At 41.9% G+C, this 26,024-nt stretch overlaps 1 protein-coding gene across 5 annotated transcripts in view; it reads left to right on the top strand.

Moving 5' to 3' along the window:
- The first annotated feature begins 5,526 nt into the window (after nt 1–5,526).
- LOC102798307 (phosphatidylinositol-binding clathrin assembly protein-like) overlaps nt 5,527–26,024 on the top strand; it is a 31,110-nt gene continuing 10,612 nt past the window's right edge. For all 5 annotated transcript variants that reach the window (XM_087846998.1, XM_087846997.1, XM_087846996.1 and 2 more), the window contains exons 1-12: nt 5,527–5,631; nt 5,817–6,029; nt 15,589–15,731; nt 17,009–17,084; nt 17,165–17,267; nt 17,936–18,029; nt 19,843–19,954; nt 21,559–21,665; nt 21,758–21,799; nt 24,207–24,292; nt 24,418–24,541; nt 25,400–25,530. In XM_087846998.1, coding sequence (XP_087703124.1) covers nt 5,900–6,029; nt 15,589–15,731; nt 17,009–17,084; nt 17,165–17,267; nt 17,936–18,029; nt 19,843–19,954; nt 21,559–21,665; nt 21,758–21,799; nt 24,207–24,292; nt 24,418–24,541; nt 25,400–25,530 — 1,148 coding nt within the window. In that variant the 5' untranslated portion in view covers nt 5,527–5,631; nt 5,817–5,899. The remainder of the gene's footprint in view (nt 5,632–5,816; nt 6,030–15,588; nt 15,732–17,008; nt 17,085–17,164; nt 17,268–17,935; nt 18,030–19,842; nt 19,955–21,558; nt 21,666–21,757; nt 21,800–24,206; nt 24,293–24,417; nt 24,542–25,399; nt 25,531–26,024) is intronic.

Genomic DNA, 26,024 nt, shown 5'->3' with positions numbered 1-26,024 from the left:
GTGTTTCTCTCAGTCATGCTGTGTGGTAGTGATGGGAATTCCGAGTCTTTTTTAGAGAACCGGATCTTTCGGATCGAATCACTAAAAAGAGTCAGGTCTTTCGGCTCCCAACCGGTTGTTTTGTTGCTTTAATTAATTTTTTATTAACAACAATATAAAATTATGCACAAAAGGAATTATTAATGTAAAAAAACGTGGTTTTATTTATATATGTTTATATATAAATATATACGGTGGCCCCTAGAGACAAAACACCTACAAACTCCAAAACACATGTCTAGCGTTAACTGAACTTCCAAAACAGTGCTACGAAGATCACTTACACAATTACACAATTACACAATTGAAAACATATGTGTATTGTTTGTGTATTTATACACAAGCACTCATACAGGGCTGTGCGATATGACCAAAATCTCATATCACGATATAAGACATCTATCGTCCCGATAACGATATAAATCACAAAAATGTAACATTTTCTGTAAATTCTGTGAATCTCGGGCAGCTCGACTTGTGTGAAATGTTTCCAGCTGAGCATCGTGTAGCTGGAGTCGAGTGTTTTAACCGATGCATGAAACGATACATTTTTAGACATGAGCTGTAACGGCCGCCGTTTTCTTTGTATTTATTACACGACGTGCTGTTCTAACGTTTGAGTCTAAAGTTTATTTTTTAGCACCTGACGGCTCTTTTTTGCTTCTCATCCGCAAGCACTCTGCATACTCTTTCACATGATTCAGTTTATTTTGAAAAGTCTCAACAGGATCCTGAGCTTTATTGTGAAAGGTCTATGTGGAAAATAAACAAGCGGACAGGCGATGGTGTTACCGTTGTTGCTAACGACAACACATAAAAACAGGTGTAGTCTGTAGTGTGGTTATATTAAATATAAGAGAAAGAGAACTTTAAGAAATTAATATAGCCAGTGACCATCAGAACGATGAAAAATATTGCTGTAAACAGTTTATTTTGCGACACCACTAAACAAACAATAGACATTTTTATATTGTCATCTGATATATATCGTTATATCGAACAGCCATATATATATATGTAAATATAAATAATTTAAAAAAAAAATTTACCTGTTACTATCACACACCAGATCTGGTCATTGGTACTTCCTGGTTTGTGTAACCACTAGGTAACAAAAGCTCAACACTGCCCCCTAGCATCCTGGAGCACTTCCATTGCGTTTTGTACACGCTTTGTCTGTAGGGGCCACTGTAAATATACTTTTATTTATTCACTCCACATAAAATGTAATAAATAAATCATATAATACAAGAACCAACTATTTACAACTTTTAACTATTTAAATTTTCAGCTTTTTCCTTTTAAACAAATTCAAAGTGAAACAACACAAAACGGCAGAAAGAAAAAGGAAAATAGTGAAGTATTTAAAAAAAGAAGGGCAAAAATGGATTTGTGTGTAACTTTTGAGGACTCACAAGGTTCAATCCACACACAAATACGAAGCACAAGTATTTTACAAATGAAAATGGTCTGATTCTTATATAGCGCTTTTCTACTCTCCCGGAGTGCTCAAAGCACTGTATACAACATGCCTCATTCATACAAGCACCTCTAAACACAAGTGTAAACTAATCTACATTCACACTCTTGGGGTTAATATCATGCCCAAGGACATTTGGCATGCAGACTGGGGAAGCCAAGGATCGAACCACCAACCTTCCAATCAGCAGCTGACCTGCTCTACCACCTGAGCCACAGCCACCCCGAATGGGTACAAACCTGAATAAATGCTGATCATTTACGCACGATTTATAAGTTCAGCTTCACGAGTCTGTTCATTTTCTCTTTCAAAAACCTTCCTGTGCACACAAATGCCTGAAACTACACGTAACATCTCTCGCTTGCTCACAAATCTTGAATGCATGTGCACCTGATACGTACCAATCACGTCCCAGCTCGCTGCCAGCTTCACACAGATCACAAATATAAGCTACGTTCAAGTCCCCATGTAAAAGTGGGACATCTGGCCGTCCACTGTATACCGGCATTTAAAAAAAAGAGTCGTTTGTTTATTTCAAATAAAGTGGATCCGTATGTGCACAGAAATGTTTTTTTTTTTTAAAGAAAATGATTCATGAAGCTGAACTTTATAAATGTGGTATTTATTCATTTTACAAATAACGTGCTCAATGCTTCTTATTCATGTGTGGTTTGTACAATAATACATCACGAATACATGTGATCATTTTATTGGTAAAAAACATCAAGAAGTCACAAAACATGGAGAACACACCATGGCTCATGTTTAACCAAGGAAGGTTTATTTATCTAAACTATTTATTATTAACATAAAAATAACCGTTTTTTCACCCCACTAAAAAAATACATGTTCAAAGCACAATACCAGCCCAGAGCTGTCACATGATATCACACAGAAGCTGAAGGCAATCATGATGACGCAGTTCATTTTAAGGTTTAAGCTGCTGTTCGTATGTTTGGCCATCACTACTCCTGCAGGTGTGGGAAAGTGCTGATGATGTCATGTCTGACATCATCAGGCTAAACCAAGAGGAGGGGTGTTTTTTCTATAGAAATGTTTTCTTTTGCTTGTTTTCTGGATTATAAGGTGGTTTGTCAAGAACATTTCCGATGCAGAGCCGTTTAGCTGTTTAAATGAGCGAGTCAGAGGAGTAGTGAGTTTTATGTGATTCTCAGCTATTTGTGAGCTAGTTGGGCTGGCTGATTGAAGCTGAATTGACTTCCCTGTGTGTTGAGTCACAGGCTGGTTCAGATGATGGAGGAGAGCTGAGCTGTGCTGACTAGTCCATGTGGTTTTTTATGTTGTTATTATGAGTTAATTAGGGAAGTTAGGGAAGCTTCGGAGGTCACTGTAAATAAATTGTTTATCTCTAGGAACCCAAAATATCTGCTTACCTGCTACCTTTGCTTGATGCTCGAGTCAGACTACTTTATAAGGTGGTTCACTTTTTACACACTTCTCACTTCTTCTTACATTGCAGTGGTATCTTATGTGAACCTGACCTATTCCAGAGCAGCTTGGTCCAGATTAGAGATCAGCAGGTATGAAATAATCACCTAATGACAAAGCGCCTTGAGGCGACTGTTGTTGTGATTTGATGCTATATAAATAAAATTGAATTGAATTGAAAATAAATTCTCCAGAAAATAACATCCCGATACCAGGAGCTCTACAGCATCTAAAGTTTTTCATTCTGATGCTTCCCTGATGATAGTAACTATAGTCATAGATGCAACTTTCTATATATCTGAGTCTAAAGCACGACACCTACTATACTTACTTCATATTAAATTGGTATGTAAACTAAGCCTGTGGTTGAAATAGTTTTTTATGTTTAATCTTTACTTCCAAACACTTAAACAGTACGTATTCTGCAGCTGAGAGAATTACAAACTCCAACAGTAGGGAACAGTTTGCTCAGAGTCTTGGTTTAAACTTGGTGTGCTACATCTGCACTGGATCTTTTATTCTCAGCATGTTTAAAGCCAATACAGATTCTCTGCTGGGGGAAGTTTTACGTGTGCCGTACCTTACCAAAACCACTGAATGATGTTCAAACTGTGCATCACACTGTTACAGGACTGTGCATGTATTATTTGGTGATTTATAAAATGCATACATGTTGTTTTACTTCAGATTTATCTGCTGCTAAGTCTCTTTTACACAGCTGGGATTGCACAATTGAACAAACTAGCACACACCAAGAATACCTGTTCAATCAGGTAAATTAATTTCACTTTCATCTGCCAAGAAACTAAAGTAATTTCTATATCATTTAGGCTTTAAAGGATAAATTGATCCAGTTTAAAGTTGTAGACTCCGAAGTGCAGCAGTCACTTTAGCAATAAACACAGAAAGCTCTCAGTGATAAAACAGATCACTGGAATTAAAGCGTTTACCACTCACTAAGTTAACAGGTTCACAGATTTTTTATTTACACAGCGCCAAATCACAACAGCAGTCACCTGAAGGAGCTTTATATTGTACAGTAGATCGTACAATAATGCAGCATTCACATCGTGTCCTTTTTATAACAGTGCTGCATTTGCTCGTACATCTTTTGTTCTTTAAAGATTTTTAATCACCAATTAAACATTCCTGTTGGTGCTGGTAGGGATCATTTTCTGTGGAAGAAAAGACACATGACCAGTGAGATGTTCTTTGTAGGTTAGTTTGATGGTACTAACCCCGCCCCTTTCATGTGAACATGGGTTAATATGTGAACATATTAACTAACACAGTGAGTTAATAACCACTTTAATTCTTTAATTGCCAGTGTTGTGTATCCAGGTCATGGAAAGATACGTGTGCTCCACTCACACCGTGTCCAGCAGAGGTGCAGTGCTGCTGACTTCAGGTGAGGATATAATCAGGCACTGACTGACACGATGAAATAGAGTCTAAGGATGAAGGGGACGGCTTGCCCGTCACTGGGAGCGAGGTCACTGAGGTAGTTAAACAATTCTTTGGTGGCCGACCCCGGTACTGACGAGCTTCGCCCTCAGCTCCTAAAGACTCTGGATATTGAAGGACTGTCTTGTTTGACATGCCTCTGCAACACTGCATGGAGATCTGACGGTGGCTCTGGACTGGCAGACTGAGATGGTGGTTCCTGTTTTTAAGAAGGGGGACCGGAGGGTGTGCTCCAACTACAGGGGAAATCACACTCCTCTGCCTCCCTGGAAAAAGGGAACACGGAAAGGAGCATTCGCATATGAGTCCAACCACGGATACAGGAGAAACAATGTGATCAAGTGTACATATTTATTTGGTTATTTCCTATTTTCATTCATTATTGACACATTTAATAAATTATTTAAAATGATTTATGACATATGACGTATTTAGTTGATTAATTTTGGCACAGTTGGCACTCCACATTTTTACGCTAAAATAAAAGTTTGAACTGAATCTTTATTTATGGTTTAATAGGGCACAGTGTATCAATGTAGAAAACAATATCCTTATAGTTTGATGTTTAGTGGTATTGCTCATTGTTGAGTATATTGTTCTGTTCGGTTTGTTTTTTGTTATGTGCAAAATACTGTCAGAGTGTAATTTAGGTTGCCTACTTGTCTTATCACAGATGGGGGGCAGGTGTCAATAAGAATAATTTTTCTTGCTCCTTTGGAAACAGTGTTACTTTAATTGAAAGGAAGGTTGTGTATAGGAAATGAATTACTCCTGTACCATGTGTGAAATTAAATAAATAAATAAATAAATAATAAATGATGCACATTTTATTTCAATGGCAACTGAAGTGTTGGATTTCATATAATAGCTTCACTTGAATGGAAAAATTACTGGAGAGCGAATCTGTTAAAGCCCGATGGTGGAGGTCCATTTGCACTACTTTATTTCTTTTAGAGCTGATCTGTTGATCGCTTTGTAAAGACTAAATTAAAATAACACCAAAGACATAAAATGTTAGTGGTATTTCATCGTTGTGCTTTTATTTATTTTTCCTGAAAATTAGGCTACACTTATTGTGAAAAATGTAACCGGAAGTAACTTCTACTTTCATTTAGTCCATCTGGCGACGACATGTGAGTTGACTTGAACAGGAAGAGGAAAAAACGGCTACAGACGTACCGGGTCGAGTGAAAGGCAGGGTGCGTATCACACCGTTATTAAGTGCCGGGATGTTATTTGTCGCTGCACATTCAGTTCGTGTTTTTAAGCTGTGTGAATAATTCATCTGTAGCCGGTTGGATAGCTAGCTAGCTCATGAGATCCATTTAACGGCTGCCGTCTTCTCATCACTTCTTCTCTGTCTGGTTGTTTCCTGTGTTGTCAGGTGGAACAGAACCTTTGAAGAAGCTAAGCCAGTCTGCTGAGACGTTTCTAACAGCAAGGAGAGTTTGTTCGAGCCGATACAGGATGTCCGGGCAGAGCATCACCGACAGGATCACGGCCGCTCAGCACAGCGTCACCGGCTCGGCGATTTCCAAAACTGTCTGCAAGGCAACCACTCATGAAATTATGGGGCCGAAGAAGAAACACTTGAACTGTAAGTTTCGTCTCCCTGTTTAGAAAAGTTGCACATTTCCTTCCCGTTTCTTTGGTTAATACTGATTTGCTGTGTCTGTGGGGCCTGCACATACTGGACGTGTAACGCTGTAATCACAGGGCCACACGGTGCTTTTACGAGTTTCAGGAAACTTTCGAGAAAAGTAAACCCAACGTGTTTGATGTGAGCAGGGATCTGTACTGTGCGCTTCATACAGCTGTATTTACCAGCAGCATGTTATTGCCCACACTTTAACCTTCAAAGAACTCGCCGAGTAGCTTTAGAAAGTTTAACCCGCCTGTAAAATCTGTGTTATTCTTCTGAAACACATGATGTATTTATTTAATACAACCAACATCCAGAAAGGCTCTGATGTCACAGAGCTCGTTCTTCTATACAGAACACAGGCTGGACTTTGATAACCACAGTCATAATCATTTACAGCTCTGTACAACAGGCTGTGCAGCTGACTCTGTCTTATTTCTGGAAGCAGCTTCGTGGTTATCGACTTTACAACTTTACCAAGACTCGGTAAATGCAGATTACTTCCAGCACAGCTGACCTTGTGCATTATTGATGAATACAGCAAGTATTCCTCAACAATAAGCCTACTGAAAGCTGCTTTCTGGGTTCTGTTGGTGGCGTTTGATGTTTTAAGTTACTGAAAGGAACTTTTTTATTTTCTAAACAATTATCTTTACTGTATATCATGGCAGAATGATCTGCATCAAAAAGTACATTTTAAACTAGGGCTGCCACAAACGATTATTTTGATAGTCAACCAGTCACCGATTATTTTTGTGATTAGTCTGCAAGGCTACATGTATGTTTCACGTCCAATGGACCATCCATTGGATGGGAAACGTACAGCTTCTTGCACCAGCAACTATCATTAGCTTACAGCTTGAAGTGTTTAAGGTCTGTGCTAACTAAAATTAAGACAAGATGATTGTTTATTACACTTAATGAAATTTGCAGATTGTCTCGGTGGAGTTTAATAAACTCAGCCGCTGCTCCTTGCTGTCTAAAATATAACAGGACCAATGTTCCCTCTAAGCTGTGCACAGAAAAAATATAATAAAAAAATATTATAAAAAAATAAAATAAATCTAACCTGAATTAAAATGAAAATTAAAACTTTAACAATTCTGTTCTGCAGTGTTATTCAGTGACTGGCTGCTCCTGTATGGGATCAGAACGATGCCACCTTATCCCAAAGTCCAGCCAATGATGCGATTCACATTCGTATATACGCAGCTAATCCACGTCGCTGACAGGCTATGACAGCGTCCTTATGTGCCGACACCGGTGTTTTAGCAAAGCGGCTGATGTGGAGTGAAGCCACGTTAATGACAGCGTGTACAACCATTGGAGATGTGAGCAGGACAGACGAACAACTGACGGAAAAGTGTGGACTTTATACCAGTTTTTAAATTGTGTTGATCGGCCGTAAAACCAGAGTTATGATAAAATATCTGCAATGTTTGTTTTTCTTCCTGAATACTGTCGTTGTTTATATTTACTGCAGGAAGAAACGGGAAAAACTGCGTTTTATAAGGACAACGCTCGAAAGCCTGTGAGCAGAAATACCCCCCCCCAGCCTTTCCTATTGGTGGAAAAAAGTACCATGTCACCAATCAAAAAATGATATGGCAACATGGCATTTAGTTGTTTAGGGAGGGGGAAGTTTTAGGAGTGACGGCATGTTTTGAGAGATTTGAGACGTTTAGCACAAATCTTGTGTAGTTGGTGTGTAGTTAGTGTGGTAAATGGACTGATTCTTATATAGCGCTTTTCTACTCTCACAGAGTACTCAAAGCACTCTATACAACATGCCACATTCACCCAATCACACCCATTCTCACAAGCACTTTATCTATACTTAGTGCTATCTAACTACATTCACACACATTCATACTCCGATGGACGCATCGGAGAGCAACTTGGGGTTAGCATCTTGCCCAAGGATACTTGGCATGCAGACTGGAGGAGCCAGGGATCGAACCACCAACCTTCCGATCAGTAGGTGACCTGCTCTACCTCCTGAGCTACAGCCACCCAAAGCATAAAAATCCTCCAGATTCTGATTTATAGATGAAATGCTTCCTGTGTCGCTCAGATTTAACATCAGCATAGTTCACCTTTTCCTGTGTAGTTGGTGTGTAGTTGGTGTGTAGTTGGTGTGTAGTTGGTGTGTAGTTAGTGTGTAGTGTAGTCAATAGTGTTGTTGTGTGTGTCAGAACAATGAGGCGACTGCTGAGTGTTACAGGTGTTACAGCAGTGACACATCTGCTGCTGTCAGGCCTGCAGGTATCAGGCTGTTGTTCTCCTTCATCTCAGAGTGGACAGAAATTATTTTTTGTGGCACAAATAATTTGTGTGGCATCAGATTTGATGCAGAACAGCTGATTGTTCTGTAAATAGTTTGAAATGTTTATTTAAAAACACCTTGGCTGCATTTTTAGGTAAACAGCTGCAAAAAACTTTTCTTTGCATAACTCAGTAACTTTTTTGAAGAAGTAACTATATAATTAATTACCCAACATTGGTCATTATTTACTGTATTTGCAGACAGAGTTACAGACTCTCTCCCAGACCACAGACTCATAATACAGTCAGAGCTTTGAAAAAAATAAAATAAAGTTTTGTTTTCAAAATTGGAGTTGAAGTTATTTTTCCTTCCAATAGTGTTAACATGCTACACATGAACAAGATTTATTTTAATTCTCATTGTAAGTGGGCTAAAGCAGGTAATTAAAAGTAGTCTAACATAAATGCTGTAATTTGATTACTTTAATAAACATGTAACTTGGATGATTCGATGCTGGCGTGACCACAGTGCACACGTCTGCTGTCGCTCACAGTGTCCAAGGGACGCTCAGGGAGTTTGTGTGTTCAGACACATGAAACATTAGAGGGAACATTGAACAGGACACTGGAGTAAACTCTCGACCGTCTCACACTTCTGTTTAATCAGTTTTCTGTTTGACGTTTATTCAGCTGTGTGAAAACCAAGGAGGAACCCACCAGGGGATTAATAAAGTTTTATTTTATCTAATCTAATAACTTTAATCTCAGCCAAACCGATTTACTCAGGAACAAATAAAACACTAAAAAAGCCCAACAATAACATTTTTAAGTTATCTAAGTGACTTATATATCATGTTTAACCTGAGTAGCCAAAGACCGCGGGGGTTTGAAACGATGTGCAGGGAGTTCGCTGTTCTCACCGGCTCTAGTGACCCTTGAACCCCCGGCTAGCTATCGAGCTGTACTTTTGCAAGTATGTGATGTCTTGATAAACTGAGCAGATATTTGAGGTTTACACAGAAACATTCTCACCTGAAAAATCTTAAAAGTTTATTTTGTGACCCAGAAAGAATAATAAGAGGAATATTAAAACTTAGTAGCGCCGCCATTGCTGGAAACTGGAATTTGCAGCGCCGCGCTATGAATTCTGGGATAGGTTTGGTCATGAAGGATACACCCGACCCATCCTTCAAATCTGTTACATTAGATTTGAAGAACTCCTTCAGCCAGTTCTTCGACCTTGTTGATCTGGGTGGGACAGGAATCGAACTTGCAACTCCCACAAGTCTTATAGTCTTACCATTATGCTATCCAGTTGCCAAATCAACTAGCCCTGAAGAAGGATGGTGCTGGAGCGTCGGCCCGTACCCGGCCGTCGCCGGCAATAAGAGCGATGAGTATTGGTATTCTTAAAATCACAATTCAGAGGAGCTGCTGATATAGTCCAGTTGATGGAGTAGTCTGATATGATTGACTTCAGAAGAGAGGTTTGTGAGGAAAAGTTAGGCTGATATTCTGACAATGTGTATTTTATTGTCTGTATTTTCAGTTTGAATCCCTTTAATATCTACATTTATTTATTTATTGTTTGCCTGTCCGGGACTGTAGCAATCAGAATTATTGTCTGAAGGCCCCCCCCCCCAAAAAAAGCAAAAAGAACACAGCAGACCGAGCCCCGGCCCAGAGAGATCCGAGGGAAGGGGCCTAACCGAGCCAAGGGGGGCAGGTCCCGCCAAGCAGCCTGCGGGAGTGAGCCAGTACACACCCAAGTACCCAGCGCCGGACACAGAGAACCACCAATGCACCGGTGGGTGGAGGCAGCAGCCACTGGCAGGGAGTGTGGTGGGGGGGAGATGGGCTTCCATACCTGGGGGGCCTGAGATGTTCTGAGAGAGCTGGAGTCTATGACCCAATATGACACACAGATACAAACATGCCTTCCCATATAGTCAGCACTCATTACACAGAGCTGAAAGTAGTACACACACCGTCACATCCCCATACATATTCTATACTCCCATGTCCAGGCACCAGAACCAGGAGATGACCCCCGGTCCTGCAGCAGCAGGGAAGCCCACCAGCTCAGACCCCAACCAGACGGACAGCTCCTCCTCCCGGCCCCCCGGCCCCCCGCCCCAGATGGCAAACAGAGAACGGTCCAATCACATGTGGTGTGAAGTGCATTTAAAACAGGGGAGGGGCATGGTGCCAAAAACCCTGTACCAGATAACAGCTGGTGTCAGCACGGCCCCTCCCAAAACCCCTCAATGTCTACATGTATTTAAAATTGAGAAGTGGGCACCGGCACCAGAGGTGAGGCTGAATAAGCAGATCGTCCTCTAGATGCCGTTTAGTGTGTCCACCCCAACGCCCCATATATATGTGTCATTGAGGTGTGGAATAACATCGAGGCACAGGGAGAGAGGAGGGAGGCCTCCCTGCACCTCAGCGACACACCTGTACCTCAAGGCCCTGGGGGGGTGTGATGGAGCGGGAGGAGGGAAGTAATTGGGGATGGGGAGGGAAGGGATGCAGCGGCCCACGGTGGTGAGAGCCATGTGGACTGCATTCATCTCTGTAGTGACATCATCCAAGAGAAAAACTGAAGGGGAGGCTGGAGTGTTAAATTTCAGACACTTTGATAAATCTTCACCAAAACCTCTGGTGGAACCACAGAGCGTGGACGTGATTGTCAGGTGTGTTGCCATCACACTGTGAGCAGTTGATGTGAAACCTGAACACCTGTTGACCTGCATAGTGCACTCTGTGTAGTATTTTGTGTTGTAATAATTGCAGACTGGGATTTCTAATCAATTTAAAGATGTTTAAGCAAATCTTACATCAGAAGTTTTGATCTAATCTGACAGATCTGCTTCCCATTTATTTTTTGAAATTGGAAGGGATACTGAGTCTTCATTTATCCCATGCAAACGTACACCTATCTGGAACAACTCGTCTTTTTTAGGAACTCCCACCCTGCTGTCAGAGAAGAGCTGATGTTGATGCTTTTAAAGCATTCATGTCGTTTGATGTTTGAGCTGATAAATGGTCTGAAATCTCTCGATTATTGCAACGTGCTTGTTCTACATCTAGCCAAGGCTCAGCTAAGATGGTGTGTTAACATCCTGAGATGAACTGAAGCCTGTGGGCTGAGAAGTATTGTTGAAGGTCAGGCAGATGTAGTCCTCCTTTATCCTTGGTCTTTTGTTTTTAAGCTGAAAGTTTGTTCAGGATCACTGAGAATAAATAATTTATTTTTGGCAAGACCATCGTTTTTATTGAAGTGACCCTTCCCATGAGTGATCTGAGTAGAGATTTCCATCTTCCCAGATCGTCTTCTACTTTCTTTGTAAGATGTGGTAGAGCAGGGCGATATGACCGAAAATATTTATCACGATATACATTTGAAAATTTGCGATAACGATATAACTGATGATATAATTGACACGAGACAAAATGCTTTACAACTCCACAACTTTATTAGTGCAAAAAAAACCCTCAGAAATGTATTTTCACTTAAACAAGCAGCTGTTTTTTATGTGCATTAAAGTTATATAAATAATTAACAGTGCAAATGCAAATTCTTTGCTGACAGTTTAACCAAAAGGCATTTCCAGTGGAAACTGGCCGACATATCCTCAGCATAACCATGTATAATATCCACAAAACGTAAAAAGAGGTCATACACACACAATACGGTAACATTATGTTGAAGCACAGTACGTATCACTCCGCGAGGCTCCGCCTACGATAGCCGTAATGCTCCGACAATCCATCAAGCGGTGCGGCTTCGTAGCTTAGCAAAGTCGTACTGAAACATTTGACAGATTTTCGAGCGCCGTGCACATAAAATCGTTTCGAGGTCAGTAAACACAACCAGAGTTCATACATAAGGCACACGGGATTATAAGGGGCTCTGTCGACTTTCAGAAAAATCAAAGGATTGATTTTAAGTGTCGTATTTTCCAAACAACACGGTAATAACGACGGCCCGCTAGCATGCGCTACCAAAAATAGTGCTTGGTTGTGTATCTGACGGACGAAAGCTAAACCAGTTCCACACCAGTGAAGTTGCAGCATTTTTACAAACCAGTTCTGGTTCATCCGTTTCATTCAACGATCCACTTTCATCCTTCTCATTCTGCGTCGGCGCCATGTGCGTATGTAAACAAAGGCACTGCGCACACGTATCTTACCCATATTCTATCGCCATATTTCATTTTCTTATCGTTGCCCAACATTATACCAGTATTACCGTGAACGGTATGATATGGCCCAGCCCTAAGATGTGGTTTAATTTAGTTAAATCTGCAAGCGTAGGAGAGATCTCGTCTGATCTCGGAAGCTAAGCAGGTACTGATCAGAAGGTTGGCGGTTCGATTCCTGGCTTCTCCCAGTCTGCATGCCAAATATCCTTGGGCAAGACACTAACCCCAAGTTGCTTTCCGATGCATTGATCGGAGAGCAACTCCATACTCATCGGAGTATCAAAATGTCACATATCTGTAGCAAAAAGTCATCTTTCAGAAAAACTACTGCAGCTTCCATTTAAGAGTCAGTGTGTGTGAATGTTGGGTAGAAAGCACTAAGGAAAATGTGTTTGTGTGAATGGGAGTGAGTGAGTGAAAGCACAAGTTGTGTAAAGTGCTTTAAGTGCTTGAGATTGAGTAGAAAAATGCTATATAAGAACCAGTCCATCTACCATATGCCATACCTAAATATTAGGGGTGCAACGATACACAAAATTCACGGTTCGATATTTTTTCAATACAAAAAAAAATGTTCATGCCTTTTTAATTTGTCATTTATTAAAATTATAAATATATTTTAAGTCAAAAGAACAGTTTTTAAAGTTTTAAATTTAATGTAATAAAAAAAAAAATCTCGCTGATTGAGAAATCCCTCATCTTTGGAAAAGAGAGTTTATTACAGAGAAATGTCTCTTTCCAAAATAAAAGCTATACTATACGCTTCTTCTGGGCTATATTCTCAGCAGCATATTAAACATATCAGGTCCCCATAAGGAGAATCATGTGCTAACGGCTGTCTAAATGACTCGGGTAAAGTTTGTAGCATGCTGCTTGTTGTTTTTGTCTGCTTCCACTTGTCTTTGCACGAGGATGATGTCGGAGTGAATGTGCAGTCATATTCGTTGTGTTCCCACTAGTGCTGTCAGCGTTAATCTGAAATGACGTTAACACGGCAAATCTCCGTTAACAAGCTACCGCGGATCGCCCCGTGCTTGGGGCTGGACGGCTAACTGCGCTAACGAGCTAACTGCGCTAACGAGCTAACTGCGCTAACGAGCTAACTGCGCTAACGAGCTAACTGTGCTAACGCACTAGTTCCCACCCATGTAATTGAGCATTGCGTGGCACATCCAACATACGGTTTTACTTTTGTCCATGACGCGCTTACCTTCAGGGTCATACGTCACATGAAAACCAAAATAGTTCCAAACGCCAGATCTGAATGAGGGTGGGGGAGGTTCAATTTGCCATGTTGCAACGAGCTTAGCTTCTGTCTGCTAGCTTGCGCTGCGCTCAGTGAATCTGCGTTCGACTACTCCGCCTAGGCTGCACTGTCGAGCGCAGATCCACTGAGCGCTCAACACAGACAGCATCGTCAGAAGGAAAGTTGATAAAATAAATTAAAAATGTTGTATTGTTCGATACATATGCGTACCGAACCGAAAGCACTGTATCGAACGGTTCAAAATCAATAGGAGTATCGTTGCACCCCTACTAAATATTTAATATTTCCAGATTGCAGTGGGGCAGAAGAAGGATTATGGAGCAGTTAATCAGAAGAACTGATTTTAACCAGTTTATTGAATAATCTGAAACTCTTGCTAAAGAGTTTATCAGTGTGATTACCTCAGAGAGATTGGTTTGTGAGTGCTGGAGAAAAAGCAACACATCATCCGCATAAAGAGGGATGTATTGCATTTCATGCCCTTAATCACTGCAGCCTGTCTAACTGCTGCTGCAGGTGGTTGGATAAAAACTGCAAACAGTGACGGGGAGAGTGGGCGTCCCTGCCTGGTGGGCGTCCCTGCCTGGTGGGCGTCCCTGCCTGGTGGGCGTCCCTGCCTGGTGGGCGTCCCTGCCTGGTGGGCCTCAGGAGACAGAAGCTGGAGGATGTTTGGTCGTTTGTTCTGAAACAAGCTGAATTATATCATATTTTTAACCAGTTAATGAAAGAGGATCAAAACCAAAGTTTCCAGTTAACTCTGTCAAACACTTTTTCTGCATCTAGAAACAAAACTGTGGTTTCAGTGTTTTTACTGCATGAACAGTCAATCAGATTAAGTCATCTACGTGTATTTGTTGATCAGTGCCTACCCTTAGTGAAAGCCAGTTTGGTCAGGATGAGTTATGAGGGGGTTCTCTTCTCTGATCTCAGAGCTTTGCAGATTATTTGAAGGTCTACATTAATAAGGGATATTGGACGATGGTAGTAAACACAGGGTCTCTGCCTGGTTTTAGCAGGAGATTCATGTTTGGTGGACGTCTGTCATTTTCCTTGATTTCTGCAACTGTGGAATAATGGAGCCAGAATTGTCCAGAATTCTGCTGGAAAGCCGTCTGGACCTGGAGCCTTACTGTTGGGCAAACTTATCAGGGCTTCCTGCAGTGAGTCCAGTGCCATTGCCTGACTGTCTGGTAGTTTTGGAAAAGTTATGTTGTCAAGAAACTGATCAACTTTGTTTTTTGATGAATGTATCTGTTGTGAATATAAAGTTTTGTAAAAGTCCCTGAAAGTGATGTTTCTTCTTTCAGGATCTCAGACGGTGTTGCCCGATAAATCTTTAATCGCACACACAGTCGATTCTTGGTTGGTCACTGGTTAGCTAGAATCTGGATTTATTACCATGTTGAAAAAAGTGAAGTCTTTGTACTAGAAATTGTTTTTTTCCTTTTTTAAATATAAACGTTTCTTTTAATTCAAGTTTTGCATTACAAACGTTTTTCAGTATTTAGCAACTGCATTTCGTTGCCTTGTACTTGTAACATGTGCAATGACAATAAAGTTGAATTGTATTCAGTGTTTCCTGTTCCTGGTGGTTCATGTCGGCTTCTCTAAAGATTTGATGATTTCTTCTAATTCCTGAATATGTTTGTTTTCTTTTTAACGTGATGAGAATGAAATTATTTATTCACAGACTGATGTTTCAGGCAGGTCATTATTGCCTCAGCAGGACTTCAGCTTATCTTTTCCCACTTTGCATTTTTCCCTCATCCTGCAGACTTGATCCAGTGCACCAACGAGATGAATGTGAACATCCCTCAGCTGGCTGATACCCTGTTTGAGCGGACTGCTAGCACCAGCTGGGTGGTTGTCTTCAAGTCTCTCACCACCACACACCATCTGATGGTCTATGGCAATGAGGTCAGCGAGCAGACATGAAACAGTACAAAGGCTCGTTCACACCACGGAGCTCTGAACCGTCACAGCTTCAACGCCGTCTGTGAACACTGGTTTAAGAAATGGGTGTTTCAAGTATTCACAACATGTTTAGCGCCATCTTGTGCCAAAACAGGATATGAGGTCAACAGGTTGGTTAGTGGCAGCTGATAGGCTAACATCAGGTATGCTAAATAATTAGTAAGGTAACCAGTAACTAAGTGGAAAACGAGGCCCCCCTCGCCACAACAATGAGCTGTATGTGAAGAAACCGAGAACATACCGTCTGCTTCCACTGTCTTTAGCACCAACTGGTTGTTTGGCTAGCTGCACTGAAACAGGAAGTGTAATGTTTGTATTTGTAAAGCACTTAATAAAGGAGGACGGCTGTTTCACCAGACAAGCTGCAGTGAGACACTCTGACCTTTCCTCTGAGTTGTGATGCACTGAGTGGCATAAACAGCTGATGTCCACAAGATGCGGGTTACTACATGCGCATCACGCGCAAACATAAATGTTTCTGGACGTTTTCAGCGGGAGAAACGTTTCATCATCATCCAGGTGATCAACCATCATCCTCAGTCTCAGCTGACTGCAGGTTTCAACCTTATAAGCAGGACATTTGCACAATGACTGAAACCAGCAGCAGTGCAGTCAGCTGAGACTGAGGATGATGGTTGATCACCTGATGATGATGAAATGTTTCTCCCACGGAAACGTCCACATGGACAGAATCAACTTTTGGGGATTTACTTACCTGGATGATCGAGCATCAAGACCTCTATCAGACTGCTTTTTAGTCTTAGTGTCCTTTTTTTGGTTCTGTTACTAGTTAGCTACCATAAACTAATCTAAGTATATAAGGCCCAACCAATCAACCCGGTGCTGTTACGTTCTGTACTGGTACAAGAACACAGGTGTCCAACTCCAGGCCTCGAGGGCCGGAGTCCCGCAGGTTTTAGACGTGTCCTTGGTCCAACACAGCTGATTTAAATGACCTCAACATGTCCTGAAGTCCTCCAGAGGCCTGCTAACAATCTAATCATGTGAGTCAGGCGTGTTGACCCACGGTTATATCTAAAACCTGCAGGACGCCGGCCCTCGAGGCCTGGCGTTGGACAGCCCTGGTATAAAAGCTTTAAACAGCTCATAGTTAATCCAGCTTCACAGACAGTTAAATCTGTGACGGGCTTCGAGTGTCTGTGGGCGTGCAGCGCTGCTGCAGACATTCACGGTTCATAACATGTGGTGTTTTTTTGCAGAGATTTATACAATATCTGGCTTCAAGAAACACACTTTTTAACCTCAGCAACTTTTTGGACAGAAGTGGCCTTCAAGGTATCTCACAAACATCCACAGCAGTTTCCCTGCGATACGTCGTTTCTACTCACTCGTCTCTTCTCTGGTTTCTAACGTAGGCTACGATATGTCGACGTTCATCAGGAGGTACAGCCGCTACCTGAACGAGAAGGCTGTGTCCTACAGACAGGTCGCATTTGACTTCACTAAAGTGAAAAGAGGGTAAGGTTCATGTTTCCTCACCGACTCCTGTTCGTCCTTTCTTACACCTGAGCCCCAAAGCTTGAGTTTCTTGTTCAGGTGATCGTGTGTGACACTGCGGGGTGACCGGGGTTGAAAATATCGTTGCACTACTTTTGTTTCCTTGTGACAGTTTTGTTAAAGTTGCAGAAAGCAACATATAACTTCTGCAGCTCTGTTTGAGGAAAGCCGAGTTCCTGGTTTTGCTTCACTTCAGCATTTTAAAGGCAAGATATTTCCAGACAGCAGCTTCAGCATCTTCTTGTGGATTTGATTATCTTTATTTTATTTTGTCATGTTGGGCCTAATTTTACTGGTTAGTTTGTAAAATTAGGCCCTAACCCCAAATGCAACTATAGTCCTAATTTTACTTCACTGCATAGGACAGCTGCACATCTCATTAAATTACATATAACTTCATTAATTCTTCATTAATATTTCTATTGTGACGTTTGCAGTCTTGACATCCTTTAGATAGTAGAGACATATCTGCAGACCATCCACACAAAGACTTAAATGAACATTAATTATCTTTTAGCAAAACCTTAAGAATGAGAGCTCTGACCCACAGCAAAGAAACGATTGTTACCATGGGCGACAATAAAACTAAAGTACGTTAAATAATGAATGTTTTCTCTTTGCTTTCACAGGCCTGATGGAGTCATGAGAACCATGAACACAGAGAAACTCCTTAAAACCGTTTCTGTCATTCAGACTCAGATGGACGTGTTGCTTGATTTCAATGTGAGTGCTCGTCATCGTCAGACGTCTCAAACTCACAGTGATGGAATAACAGCGTTTCAGTAACCAGTAATCTAATTACTATTTCTATCGTCACAACGCTGTTACTGTTACTGAAGTGGTGCGGACATGTTGCTGTGTTTCCACTGCTGTCATCAGCTTATTGTGAAACAATCGCACGAGTGCTACTGATTGGCTGAGGAAGAAGAAAACAGTCGCAGTAAATCAATCACATGACCAGTTTAAGATGACATAGCGACAAGATGCTGATGTCGACCCAGAGTATCAATTTCTGTGTTACAAGTGTCGACGTTTTTAAATTGTGTTGAAAAACCAGAGTTATGATAAAAAATATATATGCTATGTTTTCTCCTGAATAATCGAACTCTGGAGTTTACTGTGGGAAGCGTCGAATGACCTCTCTGCTTGCAAGCAAAAACAACCCCCCCAAAACCCCCCAAACCCCACCCTTTCCTGTTTGTGGAAAATATACCATGTTGACCAATCAAAAAATGGCATTTGGTTGTTTGGGAAGAGGGCGAGTTTTAGGAGTGACGGCGGTGAGAGAGAGATTTGTGACATTTAGTGTGTAGTGTAGTGGATAGTGCTGTTGTGTGTGTCAGAACAACGAGGCGACTGCTGAAGGTCACAGCTGCTGCCAAAAAGCCACCAAAGGCAGATTACAGTGTAAACGCTGTCTGCAGGTGGAGACAGCAGCAGTGACACACCTGCTGCTGTCAGGCTGCAGGTATCAGGCTGTGATGTGCTTTTTTATCTCACAGTGGACAGAAATGATTTTTGGGAGGGGCACAAATAGATCGTGTGGCATCTTATTTGATGCAGAACAGCTGATTGTTCTGTAAATAGTTTCAATGGTTATAAAATAACAGCTTGGCTGCATTTTAGGTAAATAGCTGCAAATAACTTTGTTGTTTGTAAAACTTGTGCAAAGGTTTATAAAACTTACATTTTATGTTTGCATTTTGCAGTTAAGAGAATGATTTTTAAACATGTTCGTGGTTGTTACAGTAAAAATAACTTTTTCTACTCGAATTTTATATTTTCTGTCTGGTTTCAGATCAGCTGTGCTGATACAGTATGTCAAATGAAAAAATAACTGTAAATTCAGACGTGTGAGGTTGTGCTGAAACAACGGTACCAAACAAAACAAGGCAGGAAAAATCGTTTTTAAAGGCGAAACAACAAGTAGTCAAAAACGCCCTCGACCACAGAGGGATGAACATTGTTTAAAGTAACACAATAGTTACTTTTCCTAGTAATTAGTTACTTTATAATATTGTAACTCAGTTGCTAACATAGTTACTTTAACTGTGTTAAGTAACTATAACTACTTTTCTTGTTTGTTTGTTAGCCTGTTGGCGCAGTGGTGGGCGTGTTTTATAAGCGCTCTTTACATGGCTTTAACTTTGTTACCGTTTTAGACCAAATTAAGGCAAAAATGGTTTTGAAAGAAGCGAAGACGAACTTTACTGGGCAGCACAAAGTACTGCTGTCTGAAAAGCAGCACTGCCTCGATCTTACCATATGCGCCACACATTATCGTTACTCCTCAACCATTTTTACAGAAAATTCAAATGGTTCATGAATCAGTTTGTTTTGCCACAATTATAAAATAAGTGCAGGTTGATTCTGTTTACCTGGACGCAGCGTTTCGTCACTCATCCAGGTGACGTCTTGGAGACTGAAGAAGTCAGGCTACGTTGAAATGAAGAGACTCACTCTGATTTACTTACCTGGATGATTGAGCATCTGGACGGTTAAACACGATGTTTTAACACCAGCACCTCTCTTTTAGGTCAACGCCAATGAACTGACAAACGGTGTGATCAACGCAGCCTTCATGCTTCTGTTTAAAGATGCGATCCGGCTGTTTGCGGCCTACAACGAGAGCATAATCAACCTGCTGGGTAAGAACAGCTTGTTTTTTGTCATCCTGTTATTTTACCTTCACAGGACCTTTCACTAGATGAGGCTCTCCACCTTATTTTAGACATTTATACACAGCTTTAATTAACAGAGTTTTATGATGAATGTTTAGGAATTACAGACATTTTTATTTTAAGAGGCACAAAAGTAATTGGGCAGTTGAATGACATGAAGTTTAATGGTGTCCTTGTTATTGTATTGTATGACAGATTAGGGAGATAAAACATCTGGACGAGTTTCTAGTGTTGAATTCGTATTTGGTAGCTGTTGACTGGAAGTAATGGTTCCAGATACTCTACTGGTCAATAGATAACAGCCCAGTTTTTCCAGTTATTTATTGCAATTCAAGTTGTTCAAATCCAATGAATAGCTTGAAATGGTACAAAGGTAAGTGTTGAACTTCCAGAGTGCAAACAGAAAAATAAAGCACATTCAGAAAATGTCCTTTTTCAGGGAACAAAAATAACAGTTTAAAGCTGTTGTGCAACAGTGGAGGTTGATCCAGCCTTGAAAGCTGCTACTGAGTCCTACAGCTGTTCCAGCCTCTCTGGATTACTTCCCCCTCTGTCTGCATAAAAGCAAAAGAGGCGATTAACAGTAGAAGACAGACCATCATAACACGTATAAATGCAGGTCTGTCCTACAGAGAAACTGCAGAGGAAGTCAAGGTGTCAGTGAGTCCAGCTTCCTGTGACAGGAAGAGGTCTGCAGACCCAACGACTGAATCAGACACGTTCCTGAGAGTTAACAGCTGTGTGATGGCGGCTCACAGGACAACAGCTTCAAGCAGCTTCATAGTGGTCGTAGTGAGAAAGTCTCAGCTGGGAGGAGAAACTTGGAGCTGCAGGTTGAAGAGGACGAGCTGCAGCGAGAAAGAAGACGTCAGAATGAGACGAAGAGGCTCGTCTGGGCCGTGAAACACTGGACTGCTGAAGACTGCAAGAAGGTTTCATGGATGATGGATCAACATTTGAACTCTTCGGTTCATCATGCAGGACCTTTGCTGTGGAGTAGGTGAAAGGACGGATCCACAGTGAGTGGCATCGACTGTCAAACATGGAGGAGGAAGTGTGACGGGCTGTTTGCTGATCCAGGGTCGGTGACTCGTATAGCGTGAGAGGCTCCCTGAACCAGAACAGCTTCACAGCTCTGCAGCTCCATGCAGGACCCTCTGCTCAGAGCTTCATCCTGCAGCAGGACAATGACCCAAACAGTCCAGCTGTGCCAAGCTTGGAAACACGGAGAGTCCAGCACAGACTGAAACGCCATCGAGCTGGTTTGAACTGGACAGAAGAGTGAAAGCAAAGCAGCTACAAGGTCCACGTTCATGGAAGTTCTGGAGCAGACATGCGAGAAGATTTGATTTCTATTGCAGACAGAATGCAATAGAAATCATTCAGCATGTAGAAGAATGTAGAAAGTTATTATTGTTGTTGTTGCTGTTATAAGAACTTGCAGGGACGGTTAATAAGGTGTGTTTTGATTTTTGTGGACCAAATCCTGATCCTTGACGATCACACCTCAGATATATCCTGCAGAAAAACCTAAAAATAAAGTGAATTTCTTTTTTGTGTGTGATTAACAGAGAAATACTTTGACATGAAAAAAGTTCAATGCAAAGAAGGACTGGACCTCTACAAGAAGTTTCTAACACGAATGACAAGAATCTCCGAGTTCCTCAAAGTCGCAGAGGTAAGTCTTATTCAGCCTGTCGGGGAGCGTGTGATCATGGAGATCAGCTGGCTCTTGTTTCTCAGTCTGATTTTCGGTTTGTTTGCCTTCAGCAAGTTGGAATTGATCGAGGAGATATCCCAGACCTGTCTCAGGTGAGCCTTCACACAAACACAGTCGTTTAGTGCAGCAGATAACATGACTCAGCACTGCGCTGTTTATTATCGCTTTTCCTGAGTAAAAGGTGGAGAAATTAATAAAGTAACTGTGGAGCCACCACAATTGAAAATAGTTGGAGCAATTCACTAAAACTTGCAAACACATGTGGAAATACAGTTTATAATCTTTCACAGGTGTTTCATGTACGAAGGTGAAATTTCACTCCAATGTTAAACGGTGATGTCACGACACGCAGATGATGTTCTGAAGATTAATGAACAATAACATAAAATGATCAGGTTCAAGAAGCAGCCAGTGACCAAAGCAGCACTGTGCTGTTGTTAGAAAGACGTTACAGGCTAACATACATGAGCGGCACATTTTCAAGACAACTCGCTGCATTATGAGCGCAGTCACAGTTTACAATCTCAGCAGCATGGTTGTAAATGATGCAGCAGTGGGCATGTTATTAAATGTGGCTGTTATTGTCCTTTCACAGCTGCTAACTCGCTGAAGCTTCAGTGCTAACAAGCTTTAACCCACTGCTGTTGCATGTGTTGCATAGGGCTGGGCGATGTGGCCCAACAATCATGTATCGATATTCTTTAGCTGAATGTCTATGCAATATATATCTGTACATGTTTTTCTACCCATAAGGAAAAACAGAGTTCTCAGTCAAAGCTACGTGTGCGAGATGTCACATGGACACTCAGATGCAGATGCAGATGCACTCGGATATAAATGATTGGTCTTTATTAAATAAAATACAGTAATGGTGTTTTTCAGCTTGTGAAAGGATTTTCAGTGTCGGTGTGAACGTTGTAACCTTGAAGCCTGATGCTGTTGACAGATTAGTCTGGCACAAAATCAGGAAGACGTACGGTCGTTGGTGTGTTCTCACTACAGTTTGATTGTCATTTGATATCATATTTCTGTCTTATTTCAAATCAGCTGATTCAGTATTGCACTCAGCAGTGTCCAGATGAAGCCTGTGACCAAAGCCCCATGTTTAGCCTCGTTAGCCAGGTTGTGAGAGCATCCTGCCTCAGCTGTGTGGTCTGGAGACGGGCAGGTTTCAGTCCAGTCTTCCATGTATGGCTCACAGGTGCTGCTGGACCACATGTCATCAGTGAGACGCTTTGTGGAGCCGGGCAGCGAGCTTCTCGGTAACTTCAGTAAACATTGTTGGCAGTAACTCTCAAAGTATCTCTGACTGGGTAACTGGTGTTTCAGCAGCTGTATGAAGCTCTCCTGTTCCACAGTGGAGACCATGTCTTCAGCGATGGTCACTGCTTTAGTAATGTCACTCCCCTCCCATAATCCACGTGTGTGCGTTTTATAACGCCGTTTGCTTCAGGTGCAGGAGGCTGGGAGGACTCTGAGATACAGCACGCGCTTTATGGCGCTGTTGTAAATGGTGGAAAAGATGAGCAGTGCTCGAACCCTTTGTCAGGACGCTTTATTCTGCTGCTGACACTTTGAATCCAAACCATCTCCAAATATTCGACCAACCAGCTCCGCTTCAATAGCTACCGTGTCCATCCTGTCGCTGCCTGCAGGTGAAGCGATGGGGGACGAGAGAGCGGCTCCACAAGTATAATTATAACACAACATAAACGATGTGGATATAAATAATATTGTCATATCTTATATCTCGTATAAAAGTATACCCCCTGTGGTTCAGGGGGTTGGGAAGCTCATCTTGTAACCGGAAGGTTGCTGGTTCGATCCCCAGCTCTCTCTGTCCGTTGTGTCCTTGGGCAAGACACTTCACCTGCCGCCTGCTGGTGTTGGTCAGACGGGCCGGTGGTGCGATATGTCAGTCTGCCCCAGGGCAGCTGTGGCTACAACTGTAGCTGCCTGTGAATGTGAGAGTGAATGAATAGTGGAATTGTAAAGCGCTATATAAATGCAATCATTATTATTATTATTATTATTATTATTATATTGATATTTTTTAGAAACTCAGTCTATCGCCCAGTCCTAGTGCTGCACTTACAGACAGGCCACACCCACTCATGAAAGCATGTCATGCAGGAAGTAACGGTGTGAATCCAGGCTGTCATATTGCATATCAGACCAAACTTATGTTTAAATGTAGCATATTTGCAGGTTTTCTTTCTGCACCTGCATTAAATGACAGTATGCTGGCTTTGCTGCACATGTGTTCCTAATATCTTGGCCACCTTTATTTCCTGTATTTCTCCTTTCTTCTGTTTCTCTTTCTTCAGTTTACAGTGTGTGTAAGTATCTGGCTTTTCTCTTCATCTCTGTATTTGAAGCTGTTTGTGGACTCTTGGCAATTACTCTGCTTGTTTTCATGCTTTTATTTCCTCTACACAACATCCTGTCAGGTTTTCTTCAGCATTTGAAATTGAATATGTGTCATGACATTCATGTTAGGCCCCAAGCAGTCTGCTGGAGGCCCTGGAGCAGCACTTGGCGTCTTTAGAGGGAAAGAAAGTCAAAGATTCAACAGCAGCCAGCAGGTAGGTCTGTTTCCTGGTCCCTGCAGCGTTTGCTTCAGCGATTTGATGGCTCTGCACTGACTGAGATCACAAAGCATTATGCATGCTAGTCTTCTTCTTCCTCTCCTGTTTGTCCCGTGATTCAGAGCGAGCACCCTCTCCAGTGCCGTCTCTTCCCTGGCCAACACCGGCATGTCTTTCTCCAAAGTGGACGAGAGAGAAAAGCAGGCTGCCCTGGAGGAAGAGCAGGCTCGCCTCAAAGCCCTGAAAGTACGTTTCAGCCGCACTTCTTAGATTCTCTTCTCCTCGATGCACGTGAGGAGCAACATCTGTAAGCATGTTGTGTAACGCTGACATTGTGTAGTTCAGACGTTGGGAGAAAGTTGCTTTGGGTTCGTCTGCAGCAGCGACCCAGTTTGGTAGCTTTGCCTGTACTGGGAGTCTGGTAGTATACCAGTAGTAGTACGTTATTACCTGCTGAGGAAATTATGGAAATTATTGTCTTATTATTAGTCATTCAGTCCTGGTTGTGTTTGTGATGGGGCGTCTCTCTGTGACTGTCAGCATCACGACACACCACAGCTGTAGAGGTATAATTAGGGTAACAGCAGGTAGATGTGCAAAAACAATTAGCAAAGCAAATATTATGTGTGTGGCAAAAGAACTGATCTCAAATGAAACTGACAAATTAAATATTAACATTTGATGTTGTGATGTTAGAAAGTTCACTCTGCAGGTGAGATGGTTGCAGGTTTCAACAAGTGCACAAAAACATGATATTTTGTTTGTTTTTGTTTTGCTTATGACTTAATTAAAAATACTTTGCACTTACACACAACAAAGTGTTATTGGGTGAAACAAACACCAAATTTTACTTGTGCTGTTTTAAAAAAGAAAGATCATTCTTGTTTCATCATCAAAAACATGTTTAAATTGTTTTGTTCCCATTTCGTCATCGTGGTGTCGTTTATAGGGAGGACATGTGATGCATATCTGCGATGTTATAGGTTAGAAGTAGTTTGGCTCTCCTGGGCTGCGTCTCTCACATCCTTCAAAAGAAACCCTGCAAAGACAAACTGTGTTTGGATCCAGATTAGCTTATGTTGCTAACACTCATGATGATTTCAGGAACAGCGTCTGAAAGAGCTCCAAAAGACCCCCACTACAGCGACCACAGACTCCTCCCCCGTCTCTCTGGATGGGACCATAGACTCCGCCCCTGTTCTTGACCCCTTCTCAACCACCAACTCGACCAGCAGGTGAGGACATTACCTGTCTCCTACTTTTATAACCAGGAAAATAAAACAATCTCCACAAAATAACTTAATGTCATACAATCACACACCATGAGGGGGGGGTGGTCCCCTAACGCCTTAATCCCAGTCAGGGGCTGGGCAGAGGGGGAAGTTCATTACAAACAGCTACCAAAAGCCAACCAACCCAAGAACCGCCCACCTCTTTGGTGTTTTGGTCTTGGGAGGCAGAATTTGATGGATTCGAGTCACTTCTTTCTCAATCTGAGGGCCCACCTGCCCCCCATGTAGGACCCCAGATATTGTAACTCCATCCAGCCCCACGCTTACTCAGGTTGGCCATGAAGCCCACCCACCACAAGGACTCCAGCACTGCGGCTATTCGCTGCATAGTCTTCATCCAAGTATCACTATGGATGCTTCATCCAGATAGGTGGTGGCACATGCAGCTTTCGGATTGGTCCATGAGGCACTGGAAAGGGCTCCAAATAAGCCGAACG

The sequence above is a fragment of the Neolamprologus brichardi genome, chromosome 10 (assembly GCF_056152115.1).
Source record: "Neolamprologus brichardi isolate AB-2024 chromosome 10, ASM5615211v1, whole genome shotgun sequence".
NCBI classification, from domain to species: domain Eukaryota; kingdom Metazoa; phylum Chordata; class Actinopteri; order Cichliformes; family Cichlidae; genus Neolamprologus; species Neolamprologus brichardi.
The sequence above is the reverse complement of the archived record's forward strand: the minus strand, read 5'-3'. Positions and strand labels throughout refer to the sequence as shown.